Below are 21621 nucleotides of genomic sequence, written 5' to 3' on the forward strand. Positions count from 1 at the left end.
ATTTCTAATATATGTTGTGGTAATATACTGTGTATATATGAGTGTGTGTGTATTTGTGTATAGCTGTAAAAAAGGAATAGACATATATGAAAACAGTCACTTTTGCTATATTTTCAAATACATGTGATATACATGTATATGCATATAATTTTGTTTGGATATTGGTGAGAGACATACATTGGCATGTATAACAGATTATTGTACGTGATGGTCTTAGAAAAGCTTAACATTAAGGTAACACAAAGCATCTGAAAGTGTAAATTCAGTTACTATTGTGAAGACGGATGTTTTTGTGACAAGAGATCTTTTTTTGTCATCCTTTATATAGGATCTTATCGGATGAATCATCAAGTGTTCATTTGGCCTGTTCTGTAAACTAAAGTGTTTGTTTCTGGATTACAGGTGACATAATGATATATTCAGATACAATGCAGAAATATAATACTGCAACATTGCAATGCAACACAACAGAAAATGTAATCTGCAGAAAGGGGTCGTTATTGTCTATTAATTCATCTTATTCTGTAGATTCTATCCCAGCATGCAGTGGGATGAAAGCAGGGAATCAGCTGAGCCACTGGTCCATCACAGGGCTGCTTATCTGCTTAACATCTATGAAGAAAGTGCTCATTCTTTTTTGCCAGATGAGAGATGATCATATGATGCCATTCTCAAAACTCACTTTTATGGACTTGTTTGTCTTCACCTGATTTGTAGTCACATGTTTATCATGGTTGTCATTCTGTCTGCATGTTGTTATTTTTCAGTCTTTAATCTGCTCTTTGAACTTCCTGTGTTTCCATGCTGTCTTTTGATCTGCGTACATTATCTTCAAAGAGACCTGGTCCTCCTCACAGTGCCCACATGTGATGAAATTAGTGTTTCAGTTATAATATCAATGTTTGCTTTGGGGTGGATACAATAACAGCAACTCATGCGCAATATAATGCATGCCAGTACTATAGCCTTGTAATAAACACTTGCTTTAAGGTGCGTATCATTTGTTTGCCGACACTATGTCACAGAGGTTGTTTTTGTTCGCCCTCTGTGTATCTCCTTTCCAGTTTCACTACACTGTTGCCCCCTATAACCTTTGGTTAACATAGAAAAAGACGTAAAATCCAACCTTTCCTGAGCTGTCTCCTGCTGTCCTCCATGAGTCAGAGACTGGACACCTGCTGTCTCAGTAGTGAGGGAGACAAGAGAAGCAGCATAAAATATTTGATTTGGTGCTTCCCAATATGTTACAGACAGCTTTGCACAAGTGGGGGGGCTCGGAGATAGTCTTCAAGATTGAGTAGAAAGATGCTAAGCACACACCTTTTTGCTCATCTAAATCATTTGACCATCAGTGAAAGCTTGCATTCAGTTATTAGATATTCATTTGAGCTACACCAGAATGGGAATTACTGTACGTAGCCAACAACATGTTATGCTTCACTGACCGCTCTCCTTCTCCAAACACAATGAATGAAAACCGTAAGTGACTACAAGCCACACACATTCCCTAGCCTATTTTGTATAGGAAACGTCAAACATCCTTATTTGCAGATCCCAGTCAGTGGATCTGTGATGGTGCACTTCTTAAACAGATTAGGGTATTGGCCAGAAGTGATTGGTCGATATTTTATACAGTTTCTTAGTCACTGTCAATTTTAACCAATTTATAAAGCTTCTAGAACAAAATAATTAAATTTGAGCTTCTAGGTTCATTCTTGACTTAAATTCTTATCTCGAGGTCCTAACTAAATTTCTTCCAGAGCTTTCAGCCTCGTCTCATGGCCTTCATCAGATTTCAAACTGAGCAAACTCCACCCGCTGATGAAGACCATGAGATACATCTTAAAGTTCCAAAAGAAATCTACTAAGTGGGAATTTGCTTAAGAGTGTCTTGAAATGAATTAAATGAATGAATTTGCACAGGCCTAAAGAATGTTGGTGTAAGAACGTCTCCACTTATAATTACGTAGTGATGTCTGGTTACAGCCTCATGTTATGTTACACATATTACTGTATAACAATCAGTTCCATACAGTGAGGTTTACAGATTTTAAATTGAAAAAAAAAAAAAATCTGTAATTAGAATTGATATTAGGAGAAAAAAAGTGGGATTAGTGCTCTATTCCTTTAATTTTGATCCCTATTAGCATGTTTTAGCTCAGTTACAAGGTGTGCTTATTTTTATTCATGTTTTTATCAGTCCACAGTAAACTGTGAACTATGTGACCTTGCGCAGTGTATCCATTAACAACCTGATGAGGAATGACTAGGACCTGAGAATGTAGCCCCTCTGAACTTGCTTCAAAAAAAGTATTTCAGCACACGCCTATGTTTTCCTCGAAGAAAACTGCAGGATTGTTTAGCATGTGCATATTGCTCTCTCAGATTCACAACAACAACAACAACAACACTGTGTGCCTGGACTTGATGCGTAACCTTAAAATGGATTGCAGTGGAGGAGGATTGGCAAGGGCTCATTCCTTATCTGATCTCACTAAAGCATGAAAAGACACTGAGAAATTATCCCATATTGAAATGTGTGATTAATAATAAAAAATAATCTAATAAACTAACACTGAATTGTGCCACCTCAACTGTTTTTTTGTTTGTGTATGAATACTCTCCTCTAGACGTGATTTTTAACACAACCTTACTTAAGACCAAGTTTGCAATGTCTAGGCAATACAACATTTATCATATTTTATTTGCATACGCAATGTAATCACAGTTCAGAAGTTATACAAGAGTCTGCCACGCTTAGAAATGAAAATAAGTTATTTGTAATCGGACTCTTTGACGTGACGTTGGAGGATATGATTGGTGGGCGGCACTGGTATATATCCGTCAGGCTTCAATCCCACCTTCTCGCCAGTGGAATTTCATCTCAGCTTCTGCACCTTCAGGGCAGACGAGTACATAAAATAAGTAAGTACTTCACAGTTTCCTACTGAATATGACTGTATTGCCATTACATATGACCTCTACCTGTCATATACGTGACAGAGTGGTACTTGTTGGGAAGACAGTTTGTTGGTGAACCTTGAACGTTACAGTATGTTCTGGCCTGACTCCGTGTCATTTCTCCCCTGCTCAGCTGTATGCCTACGTGGACTTAGCGAGCTAGTAGAACAAACTGTAACGTTAAGCTAACGTGAGCTCGCTAGCTAACGCTGCAGTTCAACTTGTACTTTTTAAGAGTGTGTTAGTGTTGGCTAATTTATATAAAAATGACCCGACCCCCGTCTACGCGTATGGCAGACTTATTTTAAGGTTTTCGTTTTCCATCCACTGTTAGCTTAATGTCATTAGCTGGCTAAGGTACAGCTTGAAGTTCTGTGCAGGGCTGTTTGAGTGAGCCAAGCTACACATTAGCTGAGGAGCTACGTGTCACAGTCGCACACACCACAGTCAAAGTTTTTTTAGCAAGTTTGCTAACTAGCTTGGGGGTTTGGTGCTAGCAATCCATTATCCAGTGATTTTTGCTACTTAAGATCCCACTTCTACGAAGAGACACACATATTTTAGTGTCTCTGACAGTTAAGGTAATGTTAATTTGTTTCGATTTCAACACATTTTTATGGTTGATCAACGTTAGCCGACATGACGGCAGCTAGCATTAACTGTAATGTGTCGTTGGCAAGTGTCAGCTAGTTAACTTGATATCGTGTTAGCTAGCACTCCTACAAACCAGCTACTTAAATTCTTAATCTGGGATTTGGGTCTAACGTTAATTTATATAGGCTCGAATGATGTCATGCTGCAGCTAACGTTAATGCATGTTTAACTAGCTAGACGAGCCCGTCAGCGTTAACTTGTTAGCAGCTCATTAACGGGAATGATCTCCTAGGTTAGATAATGACGCAAATTTTTAATTAAGAGTACGTTGGTTGACCGCTTTGTGTGGTTGGGCTTGTCTGAGTTTAGAGCTAGTTGACTAATGTAACGTCAATAGTTGTTACTCACCAATTTAGACGCACAGCTGTACTCATGTCATAGTTTAAGCAAAACATTTGTCATCACTGTGTTGTAATTCACATTTCATTTCAAGCCACGGAGTTAATCTCTCTATTAACTGACTGCTGCTGGTGTAGAAAGGAGCAATCTGTAATTAGTTACTTTAATAATATTAAAGAGAACAGGCCATATGATGTTGTCTGTGCTAACACTACTGATACCAAATACTGAAAGTAGGAGCTTGTTGGTTACATCTTATTTAGTGCCTAATTTAGAAATATTGAGTATGCACAAAATGGACCCCAACTGATAATACCCCCCTTACTAAACAAACAACAAAAGTTGGGTATTTATAACAAAAAGCTTAATGGGAGCCTCTGCACACCTTAATGGAAGCTTAAACTCATGCCTAATGAACATTCTGGATTGAGAGGGAATTGGTGACGCCATTGACAAACTAGTAAAATAAATCCAAACATTCTAATGACTCCCACAAAATTTCACGCCATATTAAATCATACAGCCTTTGATAATCACATCCTTTTTTTAATAAGAAGCATTCACTATGTAATTTTGCTGCTCTTCCATAAGAGAGCAATGACCTATTTACCTGGTTCACCCACAGCAGCTTCATCAATTGCCAGGTTTGTCCTTCTGTGTGACAAAGCAGTGTCCAATTATAGAAGCCAGATGCTTGTCAAGGAGAGTGAGCTCCAATGGCACCTATATTTTACTGGAGTTAAGTAATGTGCTTCTTGGCATCAACTTTATCTGAATACCTCTCAATTTCTGGATTGTTTCAATTGCCTGAGGTGGCAATATTTTGGCACTATGGCAGTATTTCTTTTCTGCTGGTCTCACTAGAACCATGGCTATCAAATATACAAGTTAGGCCTCAGCAAAAGCTGCTTCTGTTCAACAGTCAGAGTAAAGTGTGACTTTGCATTTGCTGTCTGATTTCTCCATTTTCCATTTAATGACTGTTTTTATAAAAATATCCACTATCGTGATGCCATTAACCACTTTTTAGTAGTTTGAGTTAATGGGACATGATACAAGGCTCGCACGCATAAGCAATATTTCAAAGTGATCGTGCAGATATTATAGAGAATTCTTGTGTTCTTCTTTGTGCACACATAACACTGTAGTAGTCTGTGCAAAGTCTTTGAAGTGAGGCCCCTGAAATATTAATTTCTTCATCTTTCTTTGAAATAAAAGATACCATAGTGGTTATTTCAATACAACTGATCCTTTTTTTTTTTTTTTTTTTTTTTTTTTTCTTGGTCTTCAGGCAAAAGCTGGCAGGCTGACGGGAACTTGCATCTTTACAGGACGGATTATCTGGTAACTGACCATTTAGCTGGTAAGTTCTTACAATTATTAGCATTGTAAGCACTGACAGTAATACTGTCTTAAGCAGTTATCAGCATACTGTTTTGTTTACACTAAAGGAGATTCTGCCCACCCCAACCACAGCTTGAAAATTTGCCTTGTAGCAATGAAGTATATTAGGATTGTGGAGTAAAAATCTTTAGCATTTTGGCTAAGCAAATTTTTAAAGAGGTTTACGTTTTTTCACTGACATTTAGCACCAGTCAATCCTGTACATATGGAAATTTAAATCTCAAACAGGGGGCGTTGGCTCTCCAAAGCAAGCTGAGAAACATAGCCATGACATGACAAAAAAAAAGGCTCACTATCTCACTGTCTTTTGTATCTATCAGACATTGTAGTTCATTTAAAAAAGTCGCTATTTTAATTTAGACCCTTTTTTTTCCCTTTTTTAGGTGAAGGGTTTCCTAAAAGTAAGCTAGATGTTCTGGAGACTTTTGAAACATCAATAGATTTTAATAGTACTTGACCTCCCTCCCACTTTGTGAGGGTATTTATCCAAGTTAAAGCAGGCAGCAAAAGAGGACATTGTTTTATGTTCAGTCTCTCAATACACCTGGTCTATTCTGGAGATAAAAAAACTTGAAATAGTCCTTAGTTATCACACTGACAATCTACCGTTCACTATTTATTTTGGCTGAAACTGACACGTTGAATTAAATGTGCACTGTAACCTGTTATGTAATTTAAATAACGCAAACATGTAACCTTGTATGTTTAGCTTTGGCATGGCTCCCCCCCCCCCCATCATGTATGACTTTGTGTTTTGCACCTTCTCTTGTCACAAAAATATCAACAAAGCGGGGACAGCCTACCTTCAGAATTAAATTACTGTTGCTACAAAGTCGTCCACATGTCATAATAATGAAATCCAATATGAAAAATCTGAGATTCTGGACACTAATGTATTCTAGTGACAACAATATGTCAACCTTTTTTGTAAAGATGCTTGTTTATACCAAATATTTAAATGAAGAGTATTCGCAGACTTAAATTGGCAGCAGGGTCTGCAAACAGTAATGAGTGCTAGGCATAGCACCCTTAAGTTTATGAAGGCTGACAAGGAAGAGGCCACTGAAGGGGTGTCCTATAATGTGTAGGGGGGAAACGGCCTGCTCAACTGACTACCACCATGTTAAAGCTAGAAGTGAATTTCCTTCAATTGCTTGTGCTATGGAAAAACTTTTAATATCAACAAGCTGTCTGTGACATCTGGGAGTAGTCTCTCCATGCTTTCAGATGAATTTCAGGCATGCTTGGGGGCAAAATCCACCCTAAAACAATTCACATTCCTCTCCTCTTGTTGGCCAGAATTTAAGTTTCTCTTCCAGCCAGAAAAACAGAACAGTCCCTCCTGATGGTATATTGCGTTTCATCAATGATAGTGAAGCGGAATCAAGCTTTAGTGTGAGCACTCATTTGTTTATTTCCTCCTTTGCAGCGCAACAATAATTATTGTTAATGGAAGTAAATCACAACTTAGACATATGTCATAGATGAGAGGCTTGGCTTTGTAGTTTCTTTCTTGTAAAGAGTTATTCTTGTTGAACGATCCTAGACATGGCATCTGAGTTTTCTGTTGGTGGATTTTTGCTTTAATCCAATCCAGCGTGGATATACAGAGGGGTCAGTGGGGAAAAATCCTCTTAAACTCAGAGCCTACTCACTTAGCTACGCTGCGTAGAATAGCACTGGACAAAGACTGTCGAACAGAAGACAAACTGGTTTCTTCTAGAAAGACAAAATGTACTGTAGTTGTAGCCCTGCCCACACCACTGTTTCTTTGTGGTGCTAAGGATAAGCTCTTTACTCAGTCACACTCAGTCTCAGTATACATTAACACAGTGTTGACATGGTAATGTGACAAGAAGTGTGATTATTCTGTGAGCAACTTCTTTTGATAATGGGAGATAAGATAATGATGAAAATCCCAAAGTCCACCTATGATAAGCTTGTATACCATGCTAAACCTGTGCATGTGACACTTTTACAATATGAATAATTCCCTGTTTCACCATTCCAACAAGGAACTTGTTTATCTAGTTTAGTTATCATGACAAAATGAGTGTATGTAAAACTCCATTTCTTAGTTAAATAAGGATAATCTCACTATCCCTATGTGTGCAGATGTGTAAAACACAAGGCAAACAACTGTTTAAATCCAACAAGGGATTACAATGTGTTGGTGTAGCCCTGATTAGCAATAACACAATACAAATAAGAGTGATGATGAAGTGTTAATTGTTAATTTAGATGTGGAGTTGCTATGTCGGTTAGACGTACACTAAACATTCATACATTCAACTTTTCACCCTGTGAAACTTCAATGTTATATTTATGTAGCCAGCCTGAAAAAAAGGAGGGGGGACGGGGGGGTCAGACTGTACTTTTGCAATAGTGAAGTACCCAAAATCTTGACTTATTTTAAATATTGCATATTCACAACGAAATAAGCAACAATCAGATTTAAAGTTCAGAAAAATTATGGAAGCGCTCTAAAGAACTATATGGCTTACCCATGTGAATTGACTGGTTTGTAAACGGGGTGCGTCTGACGTCGGTGTGTTGTCAAGTTTGTCGAAGTTTGAATGAAGGGAGAAAAATGAACAGATTAATTTTGTTGCTGCTATAATGATAATTCTAATTAATAATTTGGTCTCCTCGTCTCCCCATGTGCTACCGCGGCTCATTTTGTTTTGTTGCGTTGTTTTTTTCCTTTTTACGGTTCTGACGATAACCTGCCAGAACTTCCTGTAATTGGTCCAAAAGCCCGAACTATCCCAAAAACAATTTCACATTAGAAACAAACCGAACCATGGTTCAATTTGATCTGGACCGAGACCACCTCCTTTTTGTCAGACCAAGGTTTGGCTGTTTGGTCCGGACCAAGGTCTGGGAGAGGTTTCACACCTGTAATTTTGGTTCGGATCAAATTGAAAAGTCCGGACCAAACAAGGTAGGTGTGAAAGGGCCCCAACAGTCCAAAACTCAGCTAATCTGCTTGGTCGGGACTGGGTGGGTGTGGTTTGATCACATTTGAGTGACAGTGCTGACGACATAAACAAACAACCTCACAACTTTCATCAGATTTTGATTTAAATGTTGCTAAATCCTGATTCTAAGTATGTGACACATTATGCTCTTTCTGTTGCCAAACTTTTGAAAATAATGTAAACTTTCCCTTCAGTGGCACACTCGGACTCTGTTAACGTGGGATTTTGACCATGAGCTCAGTCGCTGTACTTACGCAGGAAAGCTTCAATGAGCACCGCAGTGGGCTCTTGCCAGAGCAGAGTGGTGGTGAGTATTTGGAGTTTTAAGACTGCTTGATTTGTAAATCATGCCATAATTCACAATCACAGCCATAAGTGCACTCTTTTTTTTTTTTTTTTTTTTAACGTGTTCAGCTGCTGTGGCAGGGACCAGTGCTGGAGAGGAGGAGGAAGCCCTTCCTACCTACAAGGATGCTTTCCCACCTCTGCCCGAGAAGGCGGCCTCACCTGAGGGGACCCAGGAAACTGCCAACGCCTGGACATCCAAGATCCGTCCTCTGAAGTCTTCTATTATCACCCAGGTATAACATTTTCAAAGTTACCACCATATATGAACTAACATGTTTGCTAGTTATTGTGTGAACAAGTATTGTAATTTACTGATTTGAGTTTTGTGTTTATTTGTTTTCTTGGTGATAGTGGAAGGTGGATTGTACTTCCACATTCACCTTCTTCTTCTTCTTCTTCTTCTTCAGTTGGTCGTCTCCTACATTTCCCAGAATGTCTTTCACCATTTCCCAGAGAACATGCCTCAACATGTTACATTGAATATGTGAAGGTGGAGAAAGTAATAGTAAGGGCAGGAGATTCACAAACTTGATATAACTGTCTCTTGTCTGTCGGTGATGGATTTCTCCCTGTTGATGTTTAAGGTTAACTTAATGCCCAGTGTAGCCACGCAGGTGGCGTTTACAGTTAATGTGGCTGATTAGATCTCTGCTCAGGTTGAAGATGGGCAGAGCTATGCTGGGAACTGTGAGGGCGCCAACATCCATATACATATATTTATCCAAAAGAGGGGGGGTTTAAGTTGACAGGGGAAGTGAGCACAGTCTGTACATGCCCACACAATCCTGAGAAAAGGGCTAATCATGCAAAATAATTAAAACCACCTGTGTTAGTGTACCACAAGTGCTTTAATAGAACGTGAAATAACTGTTGGTTTCCATGCAGGCAGCTTGTCGTTTTTTTTTTTTTTTTTTTTTTTTTTTTTTATTATAAGAACACAAGTACAAGCCAATTTTAGTGAATAGTAAGTGTTAATGCTGAGTTTATAGCCCCAGTTCAGGTTGTTATATTAAATATATTTCAAATTCTTAAGAGATCATTAGTTATCTTTTGGTCGATGATTACATTGTACCTAATAGCTAAATGTGTAGTTGCCCAACCCAACTGATCAATTTCCAACTTTTTAACCAAAACAATGTTGTTGTTCTTTTTTTGTTTGTTTTTTTAATGCAGACATTTTGACTTGTAATAGGAAAGGAAAAGCATAGATGCAATTAATAACATGAATGATGGATCAGTCCCATGAAGTGTCTCAGTATGCCATGACAGCGAGCCAGTCTACACAACACCAGGGCCCTGAAACTGACACAACTAAATACAATGCCATGTTTAATTAATATTAATTACAGCCGTACTTTCTTTTTTTGCTATGACATGTCAAAAAAAGCAAAAACTAAACATTAAGATACAGGAAAGTGTAGCATACAGTACGATAACATGTTACTGGTTCCTTTAGCATACTCTGTGGTTCCCAATCTGGGGGTTGGGACTCCGCGGGTTCCCAAGATAAATCTAGGAGGTCACAAGTTGACTAAAGGTCTATGAAAGTAAAAAATATTTGTTATACAAAATTATGCTTATGACTTGTTAATCTTGGATACTGCTACTTTTTTTCAGGCCTCTAAAACTCCTTCAAACAAAAGATTCTGAAAAATAAATATAACTGTTTGATTAAACTTTTTAAAGTAACGTCCACACTAAGGCCATAATTTGTGATGAGCTTTTTTTTAAAATTTTATTTAGTTCCACTTAAGTTACTAACATTCAGGATTTAGATTTTTATATTGAAGGATCTTTCTGTTGGAAGGTTTGTTTCTGTCCATAGTCACTGGTTCTTATTGATAGGTTTCTGTCGTTCAGGGGTGGTTGCAGCTAAATAATCCAGTTTCAAACCATGTTTTGGTTTTCAGTGCCAAAGAATAATTTATTATGTTCGATCAAATCAATCCTGATGTAACGATTGTTCGTCACGTCAAATTGACTTTTCACTTCTGTTTTTCCACATGAACTAGGTTTTCCATGTGCCGCTAGAGGAGCGCAAGTACAAGGACATCAACCAGTTTGGGGAAGGAGACCAAGCGAAGGTCTGTGTAGACATCATGCATAAGACTGGAGCCCACCTGGAGCTCTCCTTGGCAAAAGATCAGGGTCTCTCCATCATGGTTTCTGGAAAGTTGGATGCTGTGATGAAGGCCCGTAAGGAGATTGTGTCCCGACTGCAGACTCAGGTTAAGAGATCCATCTTTGTTGATAATAAGGTTGAGGTATTAATAGTTGAAGAACATAGTGCTAACTGTAACATTTATAACATTTGAACCCTAACAGGCTTCAGCCACTGTCGCAATCCCCAAGGAGCATCATCGTTTTGTCATCGGCAAAAATGGGGAGAAGCTTCAGGAGCTAGAGCTCAAGACTGCCACCAAAATCCAGATCCCACGACCTGACGACCCCAGCAACCAGATCAAGATCTCTGGTACCAAGGAAGGCCTGGAGAAGGCAAAGCACGAGATCTTGTTGATCTCTGCTGAGCAGGTAACATGGCATCTCAATTAACTACTTAATTGAGATACGTCCTAGATATCACAGCTTTAGGATATATTCATTTATTTTTCCCCCTTTCCCCGCTTACTCTTCTAGGACAAGCGTGCTGTGGAGAGGGTGAACATTGACAAGGCTTACCACCCATTCATCACCGGCGCCTACAATAAGCTGGTAGGAGAGATGATGCAGGAAACCGGTGCCCGCATTAATGTCCCCCCTCCAAGTGTGAACAAGACTGAGATTGTCATCACTGGGGAAAAAGAGCAGGTGGCCCTTGCTGTGGCTATGATCAAGAAGATTTCTGAAGACAAGGTATGCTAAAATCTAAATTATTAAGTAAAGTTAATGTTGATACAGATTACACTGGAAGCTTTAAACAAAAGTTCTAGTCCCTGATGAACTACCATTTGTATTGCAGAAGAAGAATGCCACCACCATTGCAGTGGAGGTGAAGAAATCTCAGCACAAGTATGTGATTGGCCCCAAGGGAAACACCCTGCAGGAGATCCTGGATAAAACCGGTGTCTCAGTTGAGATCCCACCTTCTGACAGCAGCTCAGAAACTGTCATGCTTCGCGGGGAGCCGGACCGTCTGGGTCAGGCCCTCACCGAAGTTTATGCCAAGGTGTGGAACGTTTTTAGAATGATCTTGTGATGACCTTTTGACATTGGTAATTGTTAAAAAAGTGACGAGGAGTAACTTAAAGAACGTGTTTCCCTTCACAGGCAAACAGCTACAATGTTTCCTCGGTCTCAGCTCCCTCTTGGCTTCATCGTTTCATTATTGGCAAGAAGGGGCAGAACTTGGCCAAGATTACCCAACAAATGCCCAAGGTCTGTTGAATGATGAATTTCTTAACTATAGGACTTTAAATACTCCTTTTTTAGATTTCATTTTGTAACTTCTTGTATTTTGCATACAGGTGCACATTGAGTTCACCGAGGGAGAAGATAAGATCACCCTGGAGGGTCCCACCAAAGACGTGCAGATGGTGCAGAGCCAGATTGAAGCCATTGTTACAGATTTGGTGAGTATTGAGTTACTTATACAATTATGTCTTGGACCTAGATCCAAAGTCTGATTGCCATCAAAATGGTTCTTCTAATGTCAAGTTCATGTGCTAGAAAGCAGACTGTGTAAAAGAGAGACCTAAAAGTGGTATTTTTTTGGACTAAGGCTCAACATAAGGTGCGGAGAGTAGAGCACCTTTAACAACACTCAAAAGCTACAGTTGATGGATGCCAGTGATATTCATGTTTTTGTCTACTTTTACCTAAAAGGTAAGCCGTATGGACTACACAGAGATCAGCGTGGATCCCAAATTCCACCGACACCTGATTGGAAAAGGAGGTGTTAACAGTAAGTACAGTGTTACTGTCAAAAGGCGGGTGTACTGAAGTGCAACAAAAACCGCATCAGCTGTATCTTCTCAAGCCATATATTTATTGATTTATTTTTTTAAAAAAATTTTTTTAATTTTATTTATAGTCAACCGCATCAAAGAGCTGCACAAGGTGACTGTCCGCATCCCCCCCGACAACGAGAAAAGCAACCTGATCCGTATTGAGGGGGATCCCCAGGGTGTGCAGGAAGCCAAGAAGGAGCTGCTTGAGCTTGCGTCACGCATGGTGAAGACAAACTTAAGTTCATATGCAAGATGCTGAAAATATGATCCTGTTGTGCCATTGCTAAATATACTGTCTCTTGCAGGAGAATGAGCGTACAAAGGACCTGATCATTGAACAGCGTTTTCACAGAGCCATCATTGGCCAAAAAGGGGAGAAGATAAAAGAAGTGCGTGACAAATTCCCCGAGGTGAGTTGGAAACAGTTGGTGTTGGCTGATTTATATAGTGGTGGTTTGTCTGTACTGAACTCATTAAATGTACTTTAATAACTCTATAATAATATTTGTTCCAGGTCATTATCAATTTCCCTGACCCAGCACAGAAAAGCGACATTGTTCAACTTAGGGGCCCACGAACTGAGGTGGAAAAATGCGCAAAGTTTATGCAGAAGATAGTGGCTGAAATGGTAAATCTTACTCACGTGTTATCTTAGATACTTTTGTTAAGATATTAAATTAAAAGATTGTTTAATTTGGCATCCATAACTACTTTAGTGTAGTTAAGTGTTAATTGTCAGTGCTTCCTTTTTGTCAGGTGGAGAACAGCTTTTCGGTCTCAGTCCCCATCTTCAAGCAGTTCCACAGAAACATAATTGGAAAAGGAGGATCAAATATCAAGAAGGTACTGCATATTTTAAAAGAGAATTTATGTAGTTGAATGACGTCTTCAGGCGGCCTAAGTTTGATTTTAACAATTTGTTTTCTTTTGCTTTCTAGATTCGAGAGGAAACTAGCACAAAAATTGACCTACCTGCTGAGAACAGCAACTCCGAGATGATTGTTATCACTGGAAAGAAGGCAAACTGTGAGGTTGCACGAAATCGCATCTTGGCCATTCAGAAAGAGCTGGTAAGCACATATTTTAGTCCCCCGAAAGCTTTGGCAGATGGATCTAAATCAAGTCCATATGCCTAATTAATGTCTTATTGTGTTCAGGCAAACATCTCAGAGATAGAGGTATCCATTCCCTCCAAGCTGCACAACTCCTTGATTGGGTCAAAGGGCCGTTTTGTGCGCTCGATCATGGAGGAGTGTGGCGGCGTGCACATCCACTTTCCCACTGAGGGCTCAGGGATTGATAAGGTCACCATCCGAGGCCCTATAGAGGAGGTGGAGAAAGCCAAGCAGCAACTGCTTGCCTTGGCAGAGGAGAAGGTTTGTATAAAATGTCTCTAATGATGAAAAGTTGAACTTCTCTTGACCTCGTTAAACTGGCAGCCATTAGACAGGGGCATAGAGGGAGGGGTAAAAAGGCAAAGAACTGCTTCTGTGCCTCACTGGTGTGTACATTACCACATGCTGAGAACTTCTTTTAGCGTCCTTTCAGCTGTCAGAATAAAAACAGCAAGCTTGTACAAAGCTAGTGTCAGAAATTGAGGCTGAGATTAGTTTTGGCTGCTGCAGTTTTCTCACTTAGGATTAAATCATGTTTAGCCCATTAAGACTTAAATCAGGGGGTTTTGAGTTTCAGTTGAGCATGAAGGAATTTTCCAGTCGTTATAACTTTGAAGTTATTAAGAGATATTTTGTGATGACCTTATAATTGAGGTTGACTTGTAATACATTTCTTGTTGTAAGAATCATTTTGTATTTGTTTTTCTTCAGCAAACAAAGAGTCACACTGCCGAGCTGCGTGCGAAGCCAGAATACCACAAGTTCCTCATTGGCAAAGGTGGTGGAAACATCCGTAAGGTTCGTGACAGCACCGGGGCCAGGATCATCTTCCCCACCGCAGAGGACAAAGACCAGGAGCTCATCACTGTGATTGGCACTGAAGAAGCAGTTCGTGAGGCCCAGAAGGAGCTGGAGGAACTCATCAAGAGTTTGGTGAGGCTCCAAATGAGTTTTGCACATAGCAGGACAAGGGAGGAGGATAACGCTTTGGTTCTCCTGCAGTGCCTGAATATTAAATATAGTATTTCTTTGGTTACAGGACAACGTCGTTGAGGATACTATGACCGTTGATCCGAAGCACCATCGCTACTTTGTGGCTCGCCGTGGCCAAGTCCTTAGGGACCTTGCAGATGAGTATGGTGGCGTAATGGTGAGCTTCCCTCGCACGGGTTCTCAGAGCGAAAAGGTCACTCTCAAAGGAGCCAAAGAATGTGTGGAAGCAGCCAAAAAGCGCATGCTCGAGATTGTTGACGACTTGGTTAGTAAATACAGATTGGTTTTGCTATGATGGTCTTTGTTTTATTTTTCTTCTTCTGCTTGAAATGTATACATTTTCATCTTTTTTTCTTTTCTTCCAGGATGCTCAAGTGACCCTTGAGTGTGTGATTTCTCAGAAGTTCCACCGTTCTATCATGGGTCCCAAGGGCTCACGGATCCAGCAGATAACCAGAGATCACAATGTACAGATTAAGTTCCCAGAGCGTGAGGACCCACAAGGTAAACACAGGATCAGCGTGAAGACTTAGGAATGGATTCCTCTTCTTTTTTTCTTTTTAAAAAAAATAAAAATTCTCATTAAAGTTTGTCTGATTCACTCTTTTAGCAGCACCTCCTGCAGAGGCCCCTATTCAGGAGAATGGAGAGGCCAACGGAGAAGTGAAGGAGCCTGTCGATCCGAACTCGCCCAAAAAGTGTGACGTCATCGTGATTTCTGGTCGTAAAGAGCGGTGCGAGGCTGCCGTGGAAGCATTGAAGGTCAGTATTCATAAGAGCTCAGCTTTATGTCTCAGAATTGTTGCTATGTTTTCTAACTGTCTCTTTTCCTTAGGCCTTGGTTCCTGTCACCATTGAGGTGGAAGTGCCTTTTGAGCTTCATCGATACATCATTGGACAGAAAGGAAGTGGAATTCGCAAGATGATGGATGAATTTGAGGTGTGTATGTGTATGTGTTAGAGATTTTGTGTTGGCACAGGGGATGCACAAGATTTTTATTTTGCTGCTAATTCACAGTGACATCACTGTCTGCCTCCAGGTTAATATTCAAGTGCCTGCTCCTGACCAGCAGTCTGATAAAATCGCCATCACCGGTTTGGCCAATCACCTTGACCGCGCCAAAGAGGGTCTCTTGGAGCGCGTCAAAGAGCTGCAGGCCGAGCAGGAGGATCGGGTTAGTATTGTGCGGAGAACTCGGATGTATTGACAGTGGTAGATTTGAATAGCCACTGTATTCAGAATTAATGTCTGGTGTGTACTGAGGATAAGTGACCCCTTATGCTGAACTCTTTCTGGTGGTATTTTGAAGTGTCTCTGCAGTGTTGATGACTCACTCTCATGGAGCAGATAGTTATCTTTTGAGATTATCTTTAAAGGTCGCCCTTGTGATAACACTAAATGAGGAAAGAGCTTAATTATTAACTTTTCCCATGGTAGGTGACCAGCAGTTCCAGCAGAAGTAGAAATGAGTCAGGTGTCAAACTAACTGGAGTTCTAACCCGGAGTATTGTTTACATCAAACCCCTCTGCAGGCACTCAGGAGCTTCAAGCTGACCATCACTGTGGACCCCAAGTATCACCCCAAAATCATCGGCCGCAAGGGTGCCATTATAACAAACATCCGCACTGAGCATGACGTTAACATCCAATTCCCAGAGAAGAATGATGAAAACCAGGTGTAGCATTTCTGCAGAACTTGTATTTCCTTTTTTAAAAGAATTACAAATCAAAAATGATATAGGTAAAAAGTGAACCCTATGTACTCAATCAGCGCAGCAGGTGGTGCTAGATTACCAGTTCATGCATGACATTACTACATGAGAACACTAATAGAGAATAATAGTTAGTAACTACTATAGTTATTGGTAACATAGAAATGTATAATGGGAGAATAAAAGTGTTTTCTTCCCCCTATTAACTGGTTTTTCTGTGTCATGTTAAATTTCCTGCTGTTTCTCCACAGGATCAGATTACTATTACAGGGTATGAGCACAAAGCCATAGCAGCACGAGACGCCATCCAGGCTATTGTGGATGAGCTCGAAGAGATGATCTCTGAGGACATCACCCTGGACAGCAGAGTCCATGCCCGCATTATTGGAGCCCGCGGCAAGGGCATCCGCAAGATCATGGATGAGTTTAAGGTGAGGCTACTGAGAGGACGGGAGATTTTCTTATCCGTGGAATATAACAACATAAAATTGAAAATCCAGTAGTAGCTCGCTTAATAGCAGTGTGCTTACACTGTGTTTTTCAAGCTTTCACCGGGGCACACTCAGCTGACCCAACTCGGAATTGAAGGCGTACAGACTCAAGGCAACCAGGAGTATGAGACGATCACAGAACAGGGGTTAAAAAGGGAGATTAATTGGGGATATCATAGAATAACCAAGAAACGCTGCAAACGTCTGCCCAGCTCACGCCATCTGCCTCTTGGGGCTTCGCTTGGTCTAACCCTAGAGTCACCACATTTTTGTTTTGATTTCTTTTCATGTGAAGTATCCGGTCTTTGACATGGCTTGGTATCCATCTTTTTTTTTTTTTTTTTTTTTTTTTTTTTTAGGTTGATCTCAGGTTTCCCCAGAGTGGAGCTGCAGACCCAAACCTTGTGACAGTCACAGGTCGCCCTGAGCTTGTGGATGAGGCCATCGACCACCTCCTTAACCTGGAAGAGGAATACGTAAGCTTTTCCATGCATGACAACTGTTCATTTTTGTAGTAGATAGTATAAGAAATACCTGTAATGATTACTGTTTCCTAATTAGCACTGATACATTTTGTTGTGCCACTTTTGTCAGATGGCAGATGTTGTGGAGAATGAGGCAAAGATGGCTTACATGAGGCCTCCTGGGGGTAGCGCTGCTGCCATGGATGAACAACGTGGCCCATCCAAAGGCTTTGTGGTGAGAGAGGCTCCCTGGACCACTGCCAATGAGAAGGTGAGCATTTTTCCACAAGCCTAATACTGTTTTTGAAATTTAGAATTGGTCACACCTTCCATTCTTAATCCCTGCCCCAACTTTTAGGCTCCCGATATGAGCAGCTCTGAAGATTTCCCCAGCTTTGGAGCCCCAGTGGCAACCAAGACCTCTCCCTGGGGACCCAAGCGCTTCTAAGCCGTGCCGCTGCAGATGGGCCTGAACTTAACTGGACACAATCTTCCCCTTTCATCGTCCCCCTCTTGACCTGGACTGACCGCTGACCCTACAAGTCTTCAGTTCTCAGAATGTCCATCTCTGTCTACTTCTCCTGGTCTGCCCTTGCAGATTCATCAGTCTAAAAGTGATTTTCAGATACTGTAATTGACTTGTGAGCTTTGTATCTGCATTAAATAATACTGTCTTATGCTAAAAAATGTTGCGGTTAAGTCTATACAGTCTGTACAAGACTGACATTTAAGTGTTGATTAGACCTGACATTTCATTGTGGTTTGAACTGTTATACCAAATTCAGTGGTGGCCAGACATCAGTTTTTTTTGAGCTGCCCTTATCTTAGTTGCCTTCACAGGGTGGGGTAAAGGGATTGAATTACTGCTGGTGACATGTTCAGACATGAAGTCTGACCAACAAGAGGCCAGCTGTTTCAATAACCCAACCCCCTCCTGCTTTACTCATGTAGCTGAGTGAAAATTGTCAGCCCTCAAGCACACTGTAGTGGTTGTCGTCTGTCACATCTTTCCATTTGCTTAGCTGTGCTTCTGTGAATATGGTCAAGTAGTGGCACGTACCTTGTAGCCTTACGAATTGGTATACTTAACTAAGGGGAAAGCTGTTTCAGCCACTGCAGAATGGCACCCATTCAAACTGCCAGATGCTTGGAGATCATGCCAGAACTAAACTTCTTAAAACACTAGGCCTAGAACTCCAACGTATCAAACCTCACACTAACTGATGAATGAACTTTTTTGACATTCAAAAGTAAATCACTCTACAAAATGACTGTTTGTGAGCAAAACAGCAGACCATCTTGTGCCAACTATCTGTCTAGTGATGTCCTGTGTTACTCATCATCTGTCTTGGGTCAGTGTCCAGTCCCTTTGTCTTCCAGTTGCTATGCAGATTGTTCTGTTAAATAGCAATGGCCCTTTTTATCAGCCTTACAACTAGAAAGATACAAACCAGGTAGAGATGATGTCTAGGTGCATTTTTAATGGACAGCTGGAAGGTATGTATGTTGTTCCTTTTGAAAGCTCTTGGAACATTTTCCCCCCAGTTACTGTAATTAGTTTAATTTTGCCTGAGGAGGGCAGATTTAGCTTGCTAGCTGCTAATTCAACATCTAGCATCAGCCTACCTTGGTTTATATCCTCCTAGCATTGAATGAAAGATTATGCAAATACCATTGAAGAGAACGGTTATGGATGACACTGGAAAAGAAATTGTCCAAAAAGTCAATAAAAACTGAAAATCTCTCTTGTGCATCCTTCTGAGTCTTTTGTAAAGTGCTAAGTTACTCAATGAATATAACCCAACCTTAACAAGACTTATTATAAAGCCGATGCAGCTGTGGCATGATACTGTTTTAGTGAACAAAGATTTGCATGACAGTCTTTCTTTTTTTTTGTCCTAAAGGTGGTGCTAGAGGAGAGGCCATTATGATAATCCACTCATCTTTTGGATTGTCTTGTCAATTTTAAATGTGGAGCATGAATTTGCTCAAATGTAGTGTCAGTTTGTCCTTTAGCATTTGAAAATGATATTAAAATAATTCAGATAGGCCCTGAGGTTAACACTAGTGAGGGCTTCACTGATTAATCAGAATCCAAAGGGATGGTATGTTATATACAGCCCAAATGTCTAGCTTGACTGTGGCATTAGAGGGAAAATTAGGGAGGTGACCAAAATTTGTATGATTCATTACCTACCCGACATGAATATCGACAGCAAATTTCATTGGAATTTAGTCAGTAGTTTTGGAGTATCCTGTAATGAACTGAAGCATTGCACAAATGGAAAATTCTCCCCCCCATTTCTCATTGATTTTGCGCGAATGAGTGAAACGGCTTCCTCTGGGTTGTAACGGCCCGGCAAACATGGTGAAACGTTAACGCCATCACCCAAGTCTAGAAAAGTATATAAAAAAAATTGTAAGTAACAATTTTAGGCGGTAACTGTTATGTCAATGCGTAGCTGTTAATGGACAGGTCTCTGGAAAAGAAACTTTGAGGTGACTTGTGAAGCCTGTTGCTTCAGGTTAGAAAGTTTAGCTAACGCTGTTTCCAGTTTTGCTAATGCTTTCAGCTATCATGCTTTAGCTAGTTAGCTAGCAGCAATGGAGTGAAGAGATGAGTTATTTTCAACAAAATGACCAACACAGCAACATTATATGCATGGATACTTCGCCTTCATGAAAGAAATGAGAATGGGCTTCAACATGAAATAACGTGAGTCAGATACACCCCCTGTCTGTCTGTCTGTCTGTCTCTTTGTCTCTTTGCTTGCTGGTTTCTTTCCTAGTGGAAATGTCCTGCCATGCTGACAGTGTGTATTTAACCACATGCTGTGTCTGCCCGGACACTGAAGACATTATTGCTGCTGTCACAAACATATTTAGCTGGGAGAGAGACCGCAGCCTTTGAATAATTAGAACTTTCTCCAGTTTTGCTTGTACTGTTCAGCCACCTGTTGATTGTCTGTAGTTGCTTGGAAGAATGTTTTGATTATTTTGTTTTTGGTTTCATGCAGAGCTATCATGAGTAATATGCTTTAATTAGTACTTAGAATACTGTAGGGCTTTTAGGATATTTGTATATCAAGTCATGTTGGTTATTTTACATGCATTGATACTTTTTGATGTGACCATAAGCGTTTCAATCTATGATTTGCTTAGTGTTCAGTCTCTTTAGGTATTCAGTACTGATCTGTGCCTGTATAAGGTTTGTAGCACTGTATATTTTTGTATGGGGAGAAATTACATTAGAAATGTTTGTAAGTCATGTATCTATGATTTGTGTGCATGGTTTCTTTTTGATGCAAACAGAAATCTGTTGTCTAAAAGTTTATTAACTTATGGTAATTTGGTTTGATGTGTTACACCACAGTGGAACAATTCTACAAATCTGGATTTAGAGCTGCAACTAACATTTGTGTTCATTCTAGATCAATCTTTCGATTATTTGTGCAATTAAATCACTTGGCCTATAAAAGATCAGGAAATAGTGATAAATGACCATTACAATTTCCTAGAGCCCAAGGTGACAACTTCAAATCACTATTTTTGTCTGACCAACAGCTCAAAACCCAGAGATACTCAATTTACAATGCTGTAAAGCAGAGAAAAGCCGCAAATTCCTAATATTGGAGAACAACCAGCAACTGCTTGGCATTTTTTCTTTATAAATGACTTAAAGGGTTATAAAAATAGTTGGTGATTAATTATATGTTGATTGACTATCGATTAATCGCTTTTAGCTCCACCTGAATTTGTTAACTTTGTTGGCAAAATGACACATTATCCCACTTCATATCTTATTTCTTCAGATCAAAGGCACATGCTGAATCCAACCAGAACAAAGATGGCAACAAGCTACAAATGCAATTGCTCCTCCAAACTAAATACTTAACTACCTTACATACCCCTTTTAAAACTACCTAATGGGCAATTTGTAATCAATGTTATTTATTTATTTTTTTTATTTTTTTATTTTTCTTTCAGTATCAGGAATTTTAGAAATCTCCTCCCTTTTGTGGGTTACATGTGTGCGTGTTTGTGAAATACTCAAACAGACAGAAAAGAGTTATTTCCCTCTCTCCTCTTGAATGCTGATAGAGGTGCACTCTCAACACTCATGAAGCGCTCCTGTGTGTTTGAAAGGAGCAACGTAAAGCTCTCACCAGAGCTTTGAGGCATAATCATGACACAATTAAGATAATTTCCCC

The 21621-nt window shown here is 40.0% G+C and overlaps 1 protein-coding gene across 4 annotated transcripts; it reads left to right on the plus strand.

Moving 5' to 3' along the window:
- Nucleotides 1-2803: 2803 nt before the first annotated feature.
- Nucleotides 2804-19154, plus strand: hdlbpa (high density lipoprotein binding protein a). 4 transcript variants are annotated; one of them, XM_044199266.1, is made up of 28 exons: nt 2804-2925; nt 5246-5317; nt 8534-8646; nt 8754-8920; nt 10700-10915; nt 11013-11219; nt 11325-11540; nt 11647-11853; nt 11955-12062; nt 12152-12256; nt 12510-12588; nt 12718-12857; nt 12940-13044; nt 13149-13262; nt 13391-13477; nt 13573-13704; nt 13792-14010; nt 14461-14682; nt 14789-15007; nt 15108-15246; nt 15356-15504; nt 15578-15682; nt 15783-15917; nt 16276-16419; nt 16707-16886; nt 17306-17422; nt 17541-17681; nt 17769-19154. In XM_044199266.1, exons 3-28 carry the CDS (start codon nt 8571-8573, stop codon nt 17856-17858), a joined length of 3819 nt encoding a protein of 1272 aa, XP_044055201.1. In that variant the 5' UTR covers nt 2804-2925; nt 5246-5317; nt 8534-8570; the 3' UTR covers nt 17859-19154. The 4 variants fall into 4 exon arrangements, with proteins under 4 accessions (XP_044055201.1, XP_044055202.1, XP_044055199.1 ...); XM_044199267.1 differs by having other exon boundaries at nt 8766-8920; nt 15353-15504; XM_044199264.1 differs by having other exon boundaries at nt 2805-2925; nt 15353-15504.
- Nucleotides 19155-21621: the final 2467 nt, after the last annotated feature.

Source organism: Siniperca chuatsi, linkage group LG6, assembly GCF_020085105.1.
Source record: "Siniperca chuatsi isolate FFG_IHB_CAS linkage group LG6, ASM2008510v1, whole genome shotgun sequence".
Classification (NCBI taxonomy): Eukaryota; Metazoa; Chordata; class Actinopteri; order Centrarchiformes; family Sinipercidae; genus Siniperca; species Siniperca chuatsi.